General features: G+C 45.8%; 1 protein-coding gene across 1 annotated transcript in view; it reads right to left on the bottom strand.

Moving 5' to 3' along the window:
* The window catches only part of FHAD1 (forkhead associated phosphopeptide binding domain 1), a 42,192-nt gene that overhangs the window by 9,550 nt on the left and 14,073 nt on the right, over positions 1-18,569 (bottom strand). The window contains exons 5-10 of the mRNA XM_064281324.1: positions 14,129-14,302; positions 10,915-11,140; positions 9,257-9,356; positions 6,663-6,769; positions 4,968-5,127; positions 3,416-3,548 (exon numbers count right to left, since the gene is read on the bottom strand). Coding sequence (XP_064137394.1) covers positions 3,416-3,548; positions 4,968-5,127; positions 6,663-6,769; positions 9,257-9,356; positions 10,915-11,140; positions 14,129-14,302 — 900 coding nt within the window. The remainder of the gene's footprint in view (positions 1-3,415; positions 3,549-4,967; positions 5,128-6,662; positions 6,770-9,256; positions 9,357-10,914; positions 11,141-14,128; positions 14,303-18,569) is intronic.

Raw genomic sequence — 18,569 nt, 5'->3', positions numbered from 1 at the left:
TCTCAGATATAACATTGCATCTAGGAAGATTTCCAACTTTCCTACCTACTTACCATCACTGTAAATTAAAGATCTCTGCTATGCTCCCACTCCATGTTTCATTTATTCTTTCTTCTGATACTCTTCTAAGCCTGGGTTTCCTTTGTTGTCATTCTGGTCTTGTCTCTGAACACTCAGACCAAATTCTACTTCAAGAGGGGCATTTGCAGATAAGAACACATGATACTTCCTATAATGGGTAATAAGGATGGTTGCCTCATATTTTCCAGGGAAAGCTGATAGACTGGCTCTTGGCTGGTCTTGAGAGTAGAAAACCGCTGGGAGTTCTGGAGCCTCTAGAACAGCGCTGTCCAACAGAACTTTCTGCCATGATGGAAATGCTCCATATCTGTGTCATCCAAAATGGCAGCCACCAGCCCCATGTGCCTACTGAGCATTTGAAATGTGGCTAGAGCAAATAAGGAACTGAATTTTTACTTTTATTTAATTTGAATTTATTTAAATTTAGTCACATGTGGCTGTTGTTTGTTGTTAGGTGCCATCAAGTTGGTTCCAACTCAGTGATCCTATATACAACAGAATGTGTATAACATGTGGCTAGTGGACACCGTGGGACTAGATTTGGGTTTATGAAGGACACAGACAATGAAAGGGGCTTTTCATCTTTTAAGGGTCATGCACTTTTTTTTTTTAACCCTACTGAGATTCAGAAGAATGGAGGGTTCTTCCTCCAGAAAAATCCGTACACACACATACACAATTGCATACAATTCCTGGAGGTTCAAGGACCCCCAGAAGCTCATTCAAGGACTCCAAATTAAAAAATGCTTCTCTAGGGTAAACATTCATTCATTCATTCCTTTCACAAATATTTACTAAGCAGCCAAGAGAAAGAGGTGCTCCGCTCCCGGCTGCACTTAGTAGGACCTCGCTTGTCCTCGCACCCTGGCTCCAGCCTATTTTCAGGCTGCACGGTCTGCTTCCAAGTTCTATGCTGGCCTTGCTCCTCTCTTTGAAAGCGCATGTTTTGCCCTGGGAATAAATCATCTGAAATGCTGTGTGTATGTGTGTGTGTGTTAGACTGTGTGTGTGTTTGCCGAAGTGTGAAGAAGTGGGCAGGAGCTACCAAGTTTTGGGGAGCGGTGGGACGGCCCCAGCAGGGAGACTCGGTGACAGCCTTTAACTTTGCTGGAGAGTGCGCCCAAGCTCAATGTGACCCTTATTCATGACCGCTCTGGGAATTTATTTATTTAGAGAAGAGAGATTCTTTCTCATACAACTCTTAAGCCCTCTGACCCATGCTGGCTTAGAAAGCAGGAAGTGGCCTGAGTGGAAAGCATTCTGAGAAGGAACAAATCCTTTTTTTTTCCCTTTTATCTTGCAGCCTCCCTCCCCCATCCTCCTCATCTAATCCCGCCTCATCATCATTAAAAAAAAAAAAAAATTTTTTTTTTTTTTTTCATCATAGAAGCTAAAAATCACAGCCTCCCAGTTCAACAGTCATTTCAGTCAACAGGTGCTGAGTGTGAACGAGATTGGTGTGAACAGGGACCCTGTGAGACTCCCCCTGTACCCAGCACAAAAAACCAAACCAGTGGCTGTGGAGTTGATTCCGACTCATGGCAACCCCACGTGATTCAAAGTAGAACTGTGCTCCGTAAGGTTTTCAAGGCGGTGATCTTTCGGAAGCAGATTGTGAGGCCTTTCTTCCGAGGTGCCTCTGGGGGGTTTTGAACTGCCAACCTTTTGGTTAGCAGTCGAGTGCTTAGCCATTTGCGCCACTCTGGGACTCCAGGGCCTAGCATACAACAGACACTAAATAGTTGTTGAATGACTGAATGAATACAGGCCAGGTCCTGTGCTAAGAGCTCCAGAGTCTAACAAGAGTGACCCAGGTCCCTGCCCCATGTACCTTCTGGTGGTAAAGACCCCCTGCTGCTCTCTCCCGGTTGCCCTGACAACAATGAGACACTTCTATTACAGTGCTCTGGACAGTGACTAGTGCCAAAGACGGCCGGCTGAATCTTGAAGCCCTTTGTTTCAAGCTGTTTGAGGCCCTGGCTCTCTGCTGTTTGGCAGGGGAAAGACATTTGGAGAAAGCAGGAAGGCAAGTTGACACATTTGGCCCTGTTTCCAACTGAAAATCCAAAGCCTATTACTGAAATGCCCTGCTCTCTGGTTTCATAAAGCTTTTCGATTTACTTACCAAGGGGAAAAGAATATCCCTGGACTCGAGGAAACCCAGGGCTTTGAGGAACCACCACAACCCACAATTAGCCTAATACTAATGATCAAGAGTACCACAGCCTCAGCCACAAGAAAAGGGTATCAGCTTTGAGAACTCCATTATGAAGGCTCTTCTTACTCAAAGACACATTTCCTGTTTGATGCCTAACTGGAACTTCCAGTCATGCAAAAGTTTCTAGGCAGGTGCACAGAGAGAAATCACCATGAAGCAGCCATGGCCTTTTGGGAAGGCGGGTTGGCTGTGTCAAGCACAATTTAGGATGTCCTTTGGAGCCCTGGTGGTGTAGTGGCTAAGAGTTTGCTGGTAACCAAAAGGTTGGTAGTTCAAACCCACCAGTTGCTCCTTGGAAATCCTATGGGGCAGTTCTCTTCTATCCTATACGGTCAGTCACTGTGAGTCAGAATCGACTCAGTGGCAATGGGTTTGGGTTTTTTGGCTGGATCCAGTAATTTCACATCTAGAAATTTGTTCTATATATGTGCAAGGACATTAACTGCAGCATTGTGCAGAAGGAAAAACAACATTTAGGTCCATCAGTAGGGAACTGATTGGATAATGGGACATGACGGGATTCTATAGAGCCATTTAAAATAATGAGGTAGGTCTTTCTATACTGACTTAACAAGATGCCCATTAAATGGTGTTAAGTGAAAAAAAAGTTGCAGAATATACGTGGCTTGATACCATTAATTTTGTAAAACTTTATCTATTAAATAAATATATGTATGTATGGGTTCTTCTGGTTTGTGTATATAAATAAAATTTATTTTTCAATAACCCCATGCAGTGGGGACTGTCATTACACCCACTTTCCAGACAAGGAAACTGACGAAGAGTAACTTCCCTGAGGTTGCAGAATTTCTAAGTGGAAGAGTTGGGATTTGAACCCAGGCAGGCTGGATCCAAGCCTGATCCTTCAACCACTGCACATTCAGGGTTGTATGTGCATATGGGAAAGGTCTCATGGGACACATGTCAAACTGTTGACAGCTCCAACCTCTGGTGACTGCAAGCAGAGAGGTCAGGCTTTTGCTTTTTACATTTCATCCAATCAAACAATACTTTTGGAATTGAAAATAAAAATGTTTCTAAACAAGGAAAGAGAGCTAACATGGGCCTCTTTCTTCACATGTCCTTCCAGGTGCTCAGAACTGGGTGGTCACGTACCTCTAGGCCACCCAAGAAAATACCCGTGTGGATTGGTTCCATCTGCACCGAGATGTCACACATCTGGGCCGTATTCCTGGGCTTCTCGTCCTTCTCCGGACTCAGCTGGAGTTTGTGCTTCTCTTGGGAAGCCCTAGGGCAGAGAGGAGGAGTCACTGGGCAGCAGGATGCCAACAGAACAAGGTTCCAGAACCACAAATTACCTTTGTGTCCACTGGCAAAACAGGAAAGGGAGCTCCGTTTTACAAGTAACTGATTCTTAGAGTCTTCAAGTCTCCTGCACCAGATTTCTAGGGAATCTGGTTTTAGGGGACTTAGGGGATAGTAAGGAGTGCCAGTGGTGCAACAGTTAAGCAAGTGCTTGGCTGCTAACTGAAAGTTTGACAGTTCAAACACACCCAGTGGCTCCTTAGAAAAAGATCTGGCAATCTGTTCCTATAAGATGACAGCCTAGAAAACTCTATGGGGCAACTCTGCTCTGGCACATGGGGTCACTATGAGTTGAAAATAAACTCAATGGCACCTAACAACAACAACAACAGAGAATAGCAGCCAGAGCTGTAGGCACCAACCCTTGCCACCTACCCTGGGTATGTAGGACACCTGTCAGAGATTTACTGAGGTACTTGCTGTGTATCTGCTATTTCTAACACTTTATATGTGTTAACTCGTCTATGTCTCGTAATAATCCCATGAGGTGGGGACTCTCCTTGCCCCATTTTACACACAAGGAAAGAGGCACACTGCAGTATGCTCAAACTCACGGAGCTTGGAAACGGAGGAGGCTGGCTTTGAACCCAGGCACTCTGTATCTGCGGCCTGTTCTTTTAACCTCTCTACGAATCTGCCCTGGCCATGTCCACCAGGCCCACAGAGCTACAGGATATACAGGAAACATCAAGTTTACTCAAATGTTACTCTTGTGTTACAATATGGATAAGCTCTGGACAAAATGCAAAATCATATGTATTTCTTAGACAAGGGACATGGGACAAGCATGGCATTTTATACTTATTTTAAGCTGACCTCTGACACTCCTAGTTTGTTCATTTCAATACATAAATAGTTGATTTTCAATGAGTATTTATTAAGTTCCCTTTATGTGCCAGGCCAGGCCCTAGTAAGTGCCAGGGAGTTAATAATTGGCCAGGTCAATGAGACCCTGTCCGTAGGGGCGTGGGGGGCAGACAATTGAAAAGGCAACAGTAACAATGCCATGTGGTGAGTGTTAGGTTAGGCAGAGTGCAGGACTGAGGGACCACAGGAAGAGCAGGAGCCCTTGGCCACGTTTGGTGAGGAGGGGTAAAGGAGGGCTTCCTGGAGGAAGTGGCATTTAAGCTGAGATCTGTCATCTAGAATATTAGACAGGAGTGTTTGAGAAACATAGAACTAAGCAAAGCCCTGCTTTAACTGATGAGACTGTGAAGCAATGGAACAACATATTCATTCACTCACCTGCCCAACTAGCATTGACTGAGCCCTCTCCGTGTGAGGCTCCCCAGGCACTTGGGTTTGCCAGGACTCCCTATGCCATGTGCACCTTCCCACACACCTTAGCGCCTCTCTGAGGGTCTCCAGCTCCCTGTCCTTCTTTTCCACCAGGCTGGTCAACTGCGCCATCTTCTCCTTAAGCATACTCAGCTCGCTGCTCTGTTGCTGGACCAGCTGCATGTTCCGCTCCAGTTCCACCTTCTGCTTCTCGCTGAGCTCCCCTGGGAGCAACATGAAAGCCCGTGAGAGGGTCTCCTGACTTGGGTCTCTGCTAGGGCCACAGAGCTTCTGCCAGGCCTATAAGAACCACGACGTAGATCCACCCTCCAGGAATTCTGAGGGGCTTTAATATCAGCCAGGAGGTCTGCTCGTGCCTTTGCTAATAACAGCACCACAACTCATGACCATTGCCTTTTCATGAGTGCTTTCTCTGTGGGGCACTGTGCACTCCTGCCTTACATGCTTGGTCAGGCCCAGCCCGTGTCCCTTTGGTATTTTCCAGCATCCTAAGGCCTCTGGAGCCTGCTCTGCTTGTGTGTCTGCCAGGTGAAACAACTCCAACCAACGGCTGATAGAAATTGGTGTATACATCCCCAGCTCCCTTATCCCTCAGGTGGGGCACCTGGGAGGTATATGCTCTACACTGTTCCCCAACATTTCCTAGCAGAATTCAGCTCCAGTTGCCCACTGTGGTTACCTAACTGATAACACACCCTTTACTTGCTCTCTTCCCTTTCCTATTTCACTTCCTCTCTCCCATACTGCTGTTTCCTGGACTTATCTCTTATATAAACTGCCTGCACTGGAATTTTGCTGTCAGGGTCAGGTTCTAGGGGAACCCAAAGAAAGACACCTGCCTTACCTTGAGTCATCATACCACCTCTACACCCCCATTTTACAGATGTAAAAACTGAGGCTCAGGGAGGTAAGGTCACTTGCCTAAGGTCATGCAACTAACAAATAGCAGATCCAGCATTGGGTCCAATGTCTCCTGACTCTAGAACTGGAAATTGTAGCCTCTGTACTATATATTTGCATACCTTAGTATGGAAAAATCACTCTTTGAAAAATTCATCCATAAATAACTTAAAGGTATTAATAGGAATAGCCAGACAGAGAAAATACGAAGGTTTTGGGATGCACAGGATTTGAGATGGGGACAAGATAAAAGACCCTTCCTCTCCGTCCCTCCACTTTCCTAAACCTAGTTATATCTCTTGATGCCTGCCTATGCCTTTTGGCTTGATGGAGGCTAGGGATGGGAAAGAGAAGATGGCAATAAGCAAGAAGAAAGGAGGCAGAAATAAAAGAAGAGCGAAGTAGGAATTTACTCTTAAGCCAGAGTTGTTTGTGTCCATCCAGAAGAGAGAAGAGCTCATAGTTATTTCACCCCAACTCTAGAAGGGGAGGCATGGGAGGGCCACCTTGCCCTTGGTCCCAGAGCTAGTGAGTGCTAGGCTTGTGCAGGCTGCCCTGCCCCAGTTGGCCTGGGGTTGCTCTCCAAGCCTCTGCTTCCAGAGGCAAACTCTTGGGGGTAAAGGAGATTCTCCCTGCAAAACAAAGCTTCGCCTCCAGTCCTCTGGACAACTTCCGTTGCCTTGGTGAGTTGCTGACCCTGAAAGACGAGTGCACTAGCTGTACTGGAAAGCAGGTCCACCGGGTGTTGAGTGCCAGGGCTTTCAACTCCGAAGCCTTGTTTCTCTCCTCTCTTGTAGAAATAGGTCAGGGTGTCGAGAGACACAAAAATGGCACAAACCTCTCAAATCTGACATTCGGCCATGAGCTTCGGTAAGGTCTTTCCTCAACCTCACGATGACCTCCTGCTGGGAGAGGATTTCCTTCTGAGCAGTCAATAAATCTTCTCTGAAATGCACAAAAATAGGCAAAGTCAGCTTAACTTCATCTGCGTGGTTTTTCTGAGTGTCTGGAAGCGGCCAAGTACAAACGCAAGGGAACCTCAGCGACGGCCCATGTGAACCAGTCACAGAAAGGGGGATAAGGACAGTTTTTAAAAATTCTTAAAGCAAAAATTCATTTTGGTGTACCTTCAGTGTTGCAAATACTTAATGCATACAGCTGCTAATTGAACGGTTGGAGGTTCAAGTCCACCCAGAAGTGCCTAGGACAAAAGGCCTGGTGATCTACTTCCAAAAAATCAGCCAGTGAAAAGCCTATGGAGCAAATTTCTACTCTAACACACGTGGAGTCGTCTTAAGCTGGAATCGACTCAACAGCAACTGGTCATTTAAAAAAGACATCAAGATGGAACAAAAGATTCTGGCTAGGTTTGGTTCGAGGTTGAAATATGACTTGTATGAGGGTGATGCTCCTTACTGCTCGGGCATCTGCAGACATGGACTGATATGCTTGTGGGCTTTTGATCTTTGGCTGAAAGAGGAAGGAAGACTGTGTTTTGTTGTTCAGGGATACTTTGAGGATGGGGAAGAAGAGAGAGGACAACAACATGCCTTCCATTCTCTCACCAGCCAAAACCAGTCACCCAGGTGTTTCCGACTCATGGTGGCCACATGTGTGTCAGGGTAGAATCGTGCTCCACAGGGTTTTCAATGGCTGACTTTTCTGAAGTAGATCACCAGGCCTTTATTCCGAGGTGCCACTGCATGGACTTGAACCTCCAACCTTTCAGTTAGCAGCTGAGTGTGTTAGCTGTTTACACCACCCAGGGACTTCATTCTCTCACCAGTTTGTTAGATTCCTAATGGAGAGAGGTGGGGCCAGAAGGCAAAAGAACAGGGTTCATGAAACCTTGGTGGAGGTGTGGGCTTTGGGGCCCAGGTAACCAAGTGGAACACAGGGATAGTGAGATGGGGACAGCTTTCCCCACCACCCACTATGCCCCAGAGAGCAGGACGCATTTGATCCACAAAGCTCGGGTTAGGTGACAGGAAGGATGGCTATGCCCAGTGGAGCAGTGGTCCATGGGAAGGGGGCCCCAAAGTAAAGGCAGAGGGAGGTGCCTGGATGGGGGTTAAACTGGAAGAATGTGGAAACGTGGTTCTGAGCAAGCATGAGAAATCGCAGCCCTGGGGAAGATACTTCATGAGTGTGTTTGTGTTGAGGGAGAGGAAAGAGCTGCGATATTGCTTGTACAGAAGTAGGTAAAGAGCCTCAGGCTTTGGGCATATATTAACGTCACTCCATTGGAGCTCACAGGCTTCTGAAATCCAGGCTCGGCTCTTCCTGTACAGACTTTTGAGGGCAAAGTGTGTGTTTATTATGAAATAAAGCAAAATACTGGCGAATTGCATCTCGAAAGGAAGTACTGGTGATCACTGGAATGGAAATAAAATAAATGTATGTGTGTGTATATCTGTGTGCATCTATCTGTCCATCTCTCTCTCTCTCTCTCTAATCTTGGCTATACCTCTTCCATCTTGAGGATGAAACTTTAGAACTCAAGTGTGTATACAAGAAAGAAGACCAGAGAAGGTTCAGGTGGGTGCTGATTCTTCTCCAAGTCAGAGATGCTACACCTTTAGAGAGAGGTCTTCTACCAGGAGAACAAGTCAGTTGGCAAGTTTTCAAAATATGGAATGGAATGGAGGCTGGTATCTTTGCCTTTTGGATTAAAACACCTGTAGTAAGTGGAGTTTAATGCAAGGATCGGGCTGGGGGTTTGTCTTCTTCAAGAAGCTTTCTGAATACTTCCTCTGCACTACATTAGTGCCTTCTTGTTCACGTGCTGCTTTGCAATGGTTTGCGGGATATTTCCCAGCCATAGGTTTTTTTCTGCAAATTGTCAGTTCCTTGAGGCTCAAGTTATAGGCTCATCAACTCTCAGGATCAGGAGGGACCTTAAAGGTCATTTAGTTCAACCTCTTACCTGACGTTGGAGTCCCCTCTCTGGAACCCCATGCCACCAAGTGGCCTCCGTTGTTTGAACACTCTACCATCTGCTTATAATGCCTAGGAATAGGCTTGCCTTTAGCAGGTACTTAGGAATAATAGCTGCTAATGGTAACAGCTAGCATTTACCCAGCGACTTCTGTGCGCCCTTACATCTGGACATTCCCATTTTACAGATGAGGAAGCTAAGTCCCAGAGAGGTGACTGTGACTTGCCCAAGGTCACACAACTAGAAAGTACTGGAATTGGGATTTGAATGTAGATCTGCCCGGATTCTTCCAGAACCTAGATCTACCCAGATCCTTTCTGACTTGCTAAAGGAATCGAGAACTTCAAGCAACCGTGAGAAGTCCCCAAACTCAACTTCCCTTTTTCACGTTCTGACAATATGGCCAGAAGCAGGGATTTGGGTTTGTATGCTCTTGCTCATTTGGCAAAGCGGTGAGGATATTCTAGTGCTCACACGCTCTCCGGGGTACTCACATCAAGTGATCGCACACATCTTCTTTGACATTGCTCTCCGATGGAGGTGCTGCAGGAGGGTCTGGCTGTATTTCCTCCTTTTGAAATGTGCCAGAGGAACCTGCAAGTGTTAATATGGTCCTCATACAACTGATGCTGCGCTTCCCTGTGCTTATATACACACCTGTGTTTCTCCCAACTTATAAACCCTCCCTATGCCCTGCAGCCCTCTCCACCATGAGACCCATCCTGCGTTCTGTGCCATAGGCGGGAGGCTCTCCCCAGGCAGGAGGCAACGCAAACTTTTCAGCTGCTCTATGAGGCAGGGAGTATTAACTCTGTTTACAGACAGGGAAATGGGTGCAGGAGTAATAATGGAACCTCCTGGGGACCACTCAGCTAAACTGGTAAGGGGTGACACCAGGGTTCGGATGCAGCTTCCTCTGCCCTCGCCTTAACCACTGAGTTACATGCCTGCCCTTCTTTCGCCTTTCCATCCAGACAGGAGTCTTGAACGAACACTCTATGTCCAGTTCTCCCCTGTCCCTACCTCCTGCTCATTCGTGAGCCTGCTGTCTTCTAGTTTCTATCCTCACCACTCAGTCACACGTTCATTCATTTATTCATTCAACAAACACAGAATGCTTGCTTTATGGCAGGTACTGGTCTAAATGCTGGGTGACAAAGCTGCCCTTCAGGTCCCACCTTAAACACCCTCCCTCTGACTTGGACCTAGGTCAGGAAACTCAAAGTGCCTTTGTCATGGTGCCCTGTTCATCCTGTTATTACACAGGTCATGCGTCAGGGCAATAATTTAGTTAACTAAAGGAGCCATGCCTGGCTGTCCATCATTGAAGCCTCAATGGCTAGCATGAGCTTGGAACATATTTGCTCAACTGAAAAGTATGAAGTGAATGAATGAATGAATGAGGTAAGTCCTGACGGCTCACCAACTGAGCTCAAGACCAGGATTGTGGTTCTCAACCAGGGGTGAGTTTGCTCCCCTGGAACACTGGACAATACCTGGCGACATTTTTGATTGCCACAATTAACAGGTGGTAGAAGCCAGGGATGCTGCTAAACATCCTACAATGCACAGGACAGCCCCACAACAAAGAATAATCTGGACCAAAATGTCAATAGTGCCAAGGGCATGAGGGTCTCTACTTCGAGAACTCTTTTCCAAGGGCTCAGTATCTTTGCAGTAAGATGCACCACCTTGGTCATTCAGGGCTAATAAGTGCTTGTAACCCTGAGTTCTTTCTTCAGCTCCTTTGGGTATATTTTTTAAGGTACAAATCCTGGCTGATTATGATGGTGCATTAGTTAAAGTCACAAATTGCTGATGGCAGAGAAGAGCCTTTGAAAGCCCCTAGCACAGGAGGTTTTCATGTGGAAAAGATGACCCCACTCCATGCTGCTCTCCGCATTCCTAAAGGCCCTGGCAGCCTACACATCTCGCTGGCTCACTGGGTTGGCACAAAGCACTTCTCAAGTTATTACTTCTGTTCAACCTAAGCCAGAGGGGGGGCTTCTAACACTGTTGTGTAACAGGAAGGAAAGGAGGCCTCCTTTTAAATGAGGCAGGGCACCAGCCTATCTGCCAGCCTATCGAGACCCACAGGGCAATGAGAACTTATCCCTAACACTAAGCTCTCCTCCGAGTCTCTCTGGCCTACCTGGGTCATTGTCCTTCAGAGCTGCAATCTCGCCTTCTATTTTTTTATGGTGTTGTGTCACTTTTTGGAGTCTTTCCTCGAGACTCACAATCGTCTGGGAGTGCTGTTTGATTTGCTCCTTATATTCCGCAATTTCCTTCTCAAATCCGTGTTTCTGTGACTCCCGCTCGTCCTGGAGGGCCTTTATCGTCTGCTGTTGCAGCAATGTTCGCTCCTCCATCATGATCTGGGAGAACAGGGAGCTGGATTAATGTGATATTGGGAGCCGGCTATGATGACAGTCACAGTAACAATAATACACCCCCTTCTGCTCCCACATAGGATTTTCCTTTAGAAGGAATAAAACCAGAATGCTCCTTAGAAGCGAGGGTGGTGAGACTTTGACTCACTTACTTTGGACACATCACCAGGAACAACCAATTGCTAGAAAAGGACATCATGTTTGGTAGAGAGTCAGCAAAAATGAGGGAAACCTTCAACGAGATGGATTGACAAAACAGCTTCAACAACCGACTGAAACATATCAAAGATCACGAAGATGGCGCACGACTGGGCAACATTTCCTTCTGCTATATAGAAGGTCACCAGGAGTCGGAACTAACTCAGGGGCAATTAACAAGTTCTGGTCTCTCCCACCCAGGTGCTAACCTCAGGGCTTTTGTATGAGCTGTTCCCTCTGTCTGGCATGCTTTCTCCCAGATCTTCACTCCTTTTCATCCTTCAGGTCTCAGGTCTGACGTCACCTCTTCAGAGGCTCTCCCTACACCCGTCTAAAGGAGAAGCCTGAGGCACCTACTAATCCATCGTCTTGTTTTGTTTCTCCTGAGGTGCATATCACCATCTGAAATTATCCAGTTTCTTTATTTCTCACTCCCACTAGGACATAAGCTCCATGAGAGCAGAAACTGATCTTTCCTCATTTACCACTATACCTACATCTAGATTAGTGCGTCAGTGTCTTGGCCTAGATGCTTACTGAACAATTGTTGAATTAATGAATGAACAACATAATAAGAAAAAACAAATGAATTTGTACTTCTTAAAAACAAAAATCACCAATGAGTCTAAATGGTGAAATCTCCTCAGAACCTTTCTCATGACTACCCTCTCCTTCCTGAGGCTCTCCTTGGTGTTTCCATCTCAGCGCCTCATCCTGTCTGGCCTCCTGCTGCTCTGACAGCACCTTCTCTGGCTCCCTCGATGCCACATTCCTGTCCCAATTCCTCATTGATATGTTGGGCCTCAGTCTCTGATCTTCTCCTGATGGGTAAATCCTTTGCCCAAGAGCTCACGCATGGCCAGGGTTTTACCAATCACGCCTACAGGGTTGTCTCCCAAACTTAGACCTCTTGTCTTGCTTTCTCTCTCAAACCTGCTGTGCCTCCAAAAGTTTGGAGATTTTTGAACTTTGATACCCTACTCTCATCTTGGTCTGAACTCATCTTCTCCAAAACGAACCCCTGCCCTGACCTCCATATGTCCACCCACATTTCCATCCAGATGCCCTCATCTCCCCAGTGCCCTGGCTTGAAGGCTGCCAGCCTCCTTTGGTGCCTCCCTTTCTCGGTACTCATGTCCTGTGAGTCACTTATTAAGTCCTGCCATTTCTCTTGCAATTACTTCTACAGAGATTCCTTCCTCCACACTCCTCTGCCCCTCCAAGAGTCCAAGACCTGATGTTTCTGGACTAAAGCAATGGCCAGCATGTGCCGCACGCACCCCAAGCCGGTCTTTCCAACCGCAGCCCCTTTCTCCCAGCTACTTTGTGCACTTCTGGCATCTTAATCCCCCTTACCTCCTCACCCACAAACCTGCAGGTCAATGTAGGAATGACCGGATGAATGCAATATCAAGTCCTGGTTGTGGAGGGCGTTGAATAGCAAGCTGAAGTTTGTTTTTTTAAATAATTTTTATTGTGCTTTAAGTGAAAGTTTACAGATCAAGTCAGTCTCTCACACAAAAACCCATATACACCTTGCTACACACTCCCAATTACTCTCCCCCTAATGAGACAGCCTGCTCTCTCCTCCACTCTCTCTTTTCATGTCCTTTTTTGCCAGCTTCGAACACCCTCTACCCTCTCATCTCCCCTCCAGGCAGGAGATGCCAACATAATCTCAAGTGTCCACCTGATCCAAGAAGCTCAGTCCTCACCAGCATCCCTCTCCAACCCATTGTCCAGTCTAATCCATGTCTGAAGAGTTGGCTTGGGGAATGGTTCCTGTCCTGGGGCAACAGAAGGTCTGGGGGCCATGACCACTGGGGTCCTTCCAGTCTCAGTCAGACCATTAAGTCTGGTCTTTTTGTGAGAATTTGGGGTCTGCATCCCACTGCTCTCCTGCTCCCTCAGGGGTTCTCTGTTGTGTTCCCTGTCAGGGCAGTCATCGGTTGTAGTGAGGCACCATCTAGTTCTTCTGGTCTCAAGATGATGTAGTCGCTGGTTCATGTGGCCCTTTCTGTCTCTTGGGCTCGTAATCGCCCTGTGTCCTTGGTGTTCTTCATTCTTCTTTGATCCAGGTGGGTTGAGACTAATTGATGCATCTTATATGGCTGATTGCTAGCATTTAAGACCCCAGACGCCACTCTTCAAAGTGGGATGCAGAATGTTTTGTTAATAAATTTTATTATGCCAATTGACTTAGATGTCCCCTGAAACCATGGTCCCCAGATCCCTGCCCCTGCTACACTGGCCTTCGAAGCATTCAGTTTATTCAGGAAACTTCTTTGCGAGCTGAAGTTTTAAAGTATTATCTTAAAGTCTGGAGATGTGCATTTGGGGACTGTGGGCTTCCCGCCTATACCTTGTCTATACTCACTGATGACTAAATTTCGGGGCTCCTCAGTCCTTCTCCCTGGTCTTGTGGGGACCCTCCATTACAACTCCTTAGAATACCCTGGAGAGAGGGCACCTCTGTTTGTCTTTTCCGCCAACCAGTGCTTCTCAAGTAGGGGGTGATTTTGCTCCCCAGGGGACATTTGGCAGTGTCTGGAGACATTTTTGGTCTTCACAACTGCCGGCTGACAGTGATAACGGCATTTAGTGACTGAGGCCAGGGGTGCTGTTAAACTTCCTGCAGGGCACAGGAGCACCCTTCACAACAAAGATTTATCTGGTCAGAATATCAACAGTGCCTGGTCTAAACCAAGCATTCTCATGATATCATAATCTTGCTTCAAGGAAAACCTTTTCCAGTCCCAGGAAGGCACCACTTACCATCTTTGTCTTGGTAGTTTCCAGTTCAGCTAATGTCTCATTTACTTTGATTGTGAGACTCTCTACTTTCAGACTTTCAGCCACCTTTGTCTTCTGAGTCTCTTCTACCATGGCCAGCGCCTCATTTAACTTATTATTTAAAACGTCCTCTTTTTGTACTTTCAGTGCTATTTCCTAAACAGACAACAAACACCAAATTGGCAGAAATGCCGGGATAAACCTTTACCCCATCCCCTCCCTTTAAGAGTGGAGGTGAGCTCTATGCTGTTATTACGCTGACGATAGTAATTTAAGTGCAAAGTCCATGCTTTTTCTGGAAGGTTCCAATGATTATGGAACACTTCTTTACATTCAGCTGAAATCTGTCTGCTTGTGATTTCTGGGCTCTGAGCTCAGTTCTGTCACCTCACTGAGTTAAGTTTTATTTCTTTTTTACGAGACAGCCTTTTAAATATTTGAGGAGGGCTGTCATGTCTCTCACTAAATCTATTTTCCAGGATGAATGTGCCAAGTTCCTTCAACCCTTCATCATGGGATTTGCCTTCAGGACACTCCTCCACCTTTCTCTATAGCTTTAGCACTGAGATCATCTCCCCTTCCAGCCCACTGGACTCCAAAGGCCTTGTCTTTGCATATCTTACTCTTCCTCCTGGAACTCATTCTTCCAGTCTTTGGTTGTAAAATTCTGCTCTCCTCCTTGAGTCCTTCCTCAAATAATGTGGTGTTCGGGCTTCATGCAGGCTTCATGGGTGAGGGGCTTTCTGAACATTATTTAATCCAATTTAAAATGTTATTGGCATGAGGGAACTGGGTACTCTCAGACTCTGATGTTGGCAGTGTAAATTGGTATCACCTTTATGGAGGGTCATTAAGGAATGTGTATCATGACCCTAAGGGGACAGTGGTGGTTCAGTGGTAGAATTCTCACCTTTCATGTGGGAGACCTGGGTTCAATTCCTGGCCAAGGCACTTCATGCAGAGCCACCACCCACCTGTTAGTGGAGGCTTCCATGTTACTATGATGCTGACCAGGTTTCAGCGGAGTGTACAGACTAGGAAGAAAGGCCTGGTGAGCTGCATTTGAGAATCAGCCAATGAAAACCTTATGAATCACAATGGTTTGATTGCAAACAATTGCGGTGATGGCAGGGAGTGGGCAGCATTTTCATTCTGTTCTGCATGAGGTCACCATGAGTTGGGGACAGGGGTGGATTATCCAATAAGCAAGGTAAGCACAGTGCTTACCTTGCTTACCAGATCATCTGTAGTGAAGATTTTTACATTTTTTCACCACATCAAAGATTCTGCTTCTGGGTATGGCTGGCATCTGTCTCTCTCTCAACCCCACAGCACCTTCCTACAGAATCGAAGTCTCTTTTCAAATTTACAGTCCCTGACGGGGACAGATGACCCAGTAAGCAAGGGAAACGTGGGCATACTTGTGCACGTTTTCTAATCTGTAGTCAACACTTTCACATCTCTGATGTGGTGCAACCCATGTGAAATAGTTCACTACAGATCAGTAAATATGCACAAATAAGCCCGTGCTTACCTTGCTTACTGGGTAATCCACCTCTGGAACCAAACAACAACAATCATGAGCCTTGAACGTATGACACGGGTACCTTGTGACTCAACAATTCCACACCTAGGGATTTATCCTGAGGATGTAACCAAGCATGTGCACAGAGATGGAGGCCCAGGGTTGTTCAGCCAAGCATTCTCTATACAAGTGAAAAGTTGGAAACAGCACTGGTGCCCAATCATAGGGGAAGTAAACAATAAACGGGGGTCCATTCAACAGAGGGCAAATCCAGGCGCTCCTTAAATGGCAGGTCATGATAGAATATTCAATGGCATGGGGACATTTTTATAAATACTATGACACGGGCACATTTTTATAATATACTAAGTTTAAAACACAGCTTCCAAAGCCCTGTGTCCACTAAAAAAGCATGGTAACAAATCAGTATTTATCGACATCTATAATAATGATCAGGGGCCCTGGCTAAAAGTGGTTAACTTTTAACAGCGGTTAAAGTGATTGGCTGCTAAGGGAAAGGTCGGTGGCTTGAACCCATCAGCTGCTCTGAGGGAGAAAGATGTGGCAGTCTGCTTCCCTAAAGATTTACAGCTTTGGAAACCCTATGGGGAAGTTCTACTCTGTCCCATACGGTCGCTGTGAGTTGAAATCAACTCGACGGCAGTGGGTTTGGTTTGGAATGGGGTTATAATAATGACCAACATAAAGATGTCCTGGAAGGAATGACATCAAAATGTCAATTGTGGTAACTCTGCTTAGTGGAATTGCAGGTAGTTGTTATTTTCTTCTGAGTGGTCTTCTGTATTTTTCAAACTCTCTACAATACATTGATGTTCCTTTTAGAGCACATTAAAAAAAAAAAGGAAACGGATGATTTATGAAAAAATAAGAGAATTGTTTTCATCCTGCTCTTGCTGAAGGCCTCACCTGTGAGTACCTTCATCCTCTTTGTATCTTCCTTGAACTCCATCTGATTCTTTTTACAGTCTTAACATCACTATTAGCGTGGAGAAATTCTAATGAGGCCCATGTGCAAACTGACCTAAGGAGATGCTCATTAGCGACACTGGCAGGCATCCCACAGAGCAACCTGTCACACACATTTCACAGTGAGATGTGCCAAGATTCCTGGAGAATCCCTAGCAAATTTATATTGTTTCTTTGATGGGCTATGCAGCTGCCCAAGGACAGAGTTTGTTGCCTGGCATTTTTGCTCCTTGCCAGCTTCTCAGCTGCTTACCCAAGGACAGGAGACCAAAGTTCGTTGTTCCCATCAGTCTCAAATTATTTTTCTTCACCTGATCTCTCTCCTCTTTCACTTATACAAATCCTATTTTTGCCTGTCTAGGTAAAATCAATGTTTTGATTGTTCTTCTGTGTATCCAAGAAAAATAGAATGAAAATAAGCAACTCTACATTGGGGGTTGTTCCTTGAGCTTGCATTTCTTCGGTCTCTCCTGGTGAATGGAAAGTCCCTGGGGTGGAGTCCTCCTCCTCTTCCTCCCCCTCCCACCTATGCCTTCTCCCCACTCCCCCTCCCGCCTACTCCCCTTCTCCTCCTCCTCCTCCCCCCCTTCATCTGGTGTGATGCTGCTAGTCTACCTTGATGGTTGCTGCAAGACCCCACCTTCTGATATCTCTGTTGTTCTCTGATATCACTCTTATTCCTCTGCATTGTTGAGGATGTTGTTCTTGCATTACTGAGTCCTCTATATGACTTGGGAAAGATTGTCTCTGGGTCTAGTACCAAGAATGGCTCAATTTCCATGAGCAATTGGTCCATTTTTTATCCAGTGAGCTGCATTATCAACTGGGGTTTCCTTCTCACTGTAACGACTAGAGTAAAACTTACGATTCATTCATTGATTTCATCATACATATATATATATATATTTGCTTTCAACTCATTCCTGATCCATTTTATGTCCCAACTAACCTACTTTTTAAATTTTAGTTTCTCCTTTTCTCCTAACCCTAACTGATGTATTTCCTGGAAGATCCGTGGTAAATCATTTGGGGAAACGAGGCTGCATGTAGCTAGATTGCTCCTCTTTGGCTCTCTTCCAGCCTGCAGAGTGGTGCCCTGTATATAGGAAGCCCTCCCTAAGTATGTCAGCCCTGAGCTGACAAGTCTTCCATCACGTCACTGAGATTCAGGTCTGTTGCTTACTGACACCATTCTTCCTAGAGCAGTGGTTTTCAGAGTGTACCAGCATCACTTGGACTGTTATTGTTCGTTGCCATCGAGTTGGCTCGGACTCATGGTGACCCCGTGTACAACAGAATTAAATGTTGCCCGGTCCTGCACTATCTTCACGATCATTGACACGCTTGAGTCTGTTTTCACAGCCACTGTATATGTTGAGTTTCTTCCAACCTAGGGGGCTTATTTTCCAGCCCTATATCAGATGGTATTCTTCTTCTTTTCTTTTTAAATTTTGCTTTAGGTGAAAGTTTACAGAGCAAATTAGTTTCCCGTTTGATGGTTTGTACATAAAGTATTTCATGACCTTGGTTTTATTCCTCACAATGTGTAAGCACTCTCCTCATTTTTGCCCTGGGTTGCCTGTATCCTTTTGTGGTGATTTTCTACCTTTTCTTGCCTTTTCGTCTTGGGCAGATATTACCTTTTGGATCTTGTATAATTGATTGTTCTAAGGAGCACACTCCTCTCGGGTGTTACTGTTTATCTTATGGGCTTGTCTATTGTTTGGCTGAGAGGTGGTCTCTGAAAATGGCTTCAGTTCAAGAAACAGACAATATTGTTGTGATCCACAGGGTTTTCATTGACTAATTTTTGGAACTAGATTGCCATGTATATCTTAGTCTGTCAGTTTGTCATATTGTGGTGGCTTACATGTTGCTACGATGCTGGAAGGTGTGCCACCAGTATTTCAA

Source organism: Loxodonta africana, chromosome 3, assembly GCF_030014295.1.
Source record: "Loxodonta africana isolate mLoxAfr1 chromosome 3, mLoxAfr1.hap2, whole genome shotgun sequence".
NCBI classification, from domain to species: domain Eukaryota; kingdom Metazoa; phylum Chordata; class Mammalia; order Proboscidea; family Elephantidae; genus Loxodonta; species Loxodonta africana.
Note: the sequence above shows the minus strand (reverse complement) of the source record. Positions and strands in the feature narration are given on the sequence as shown.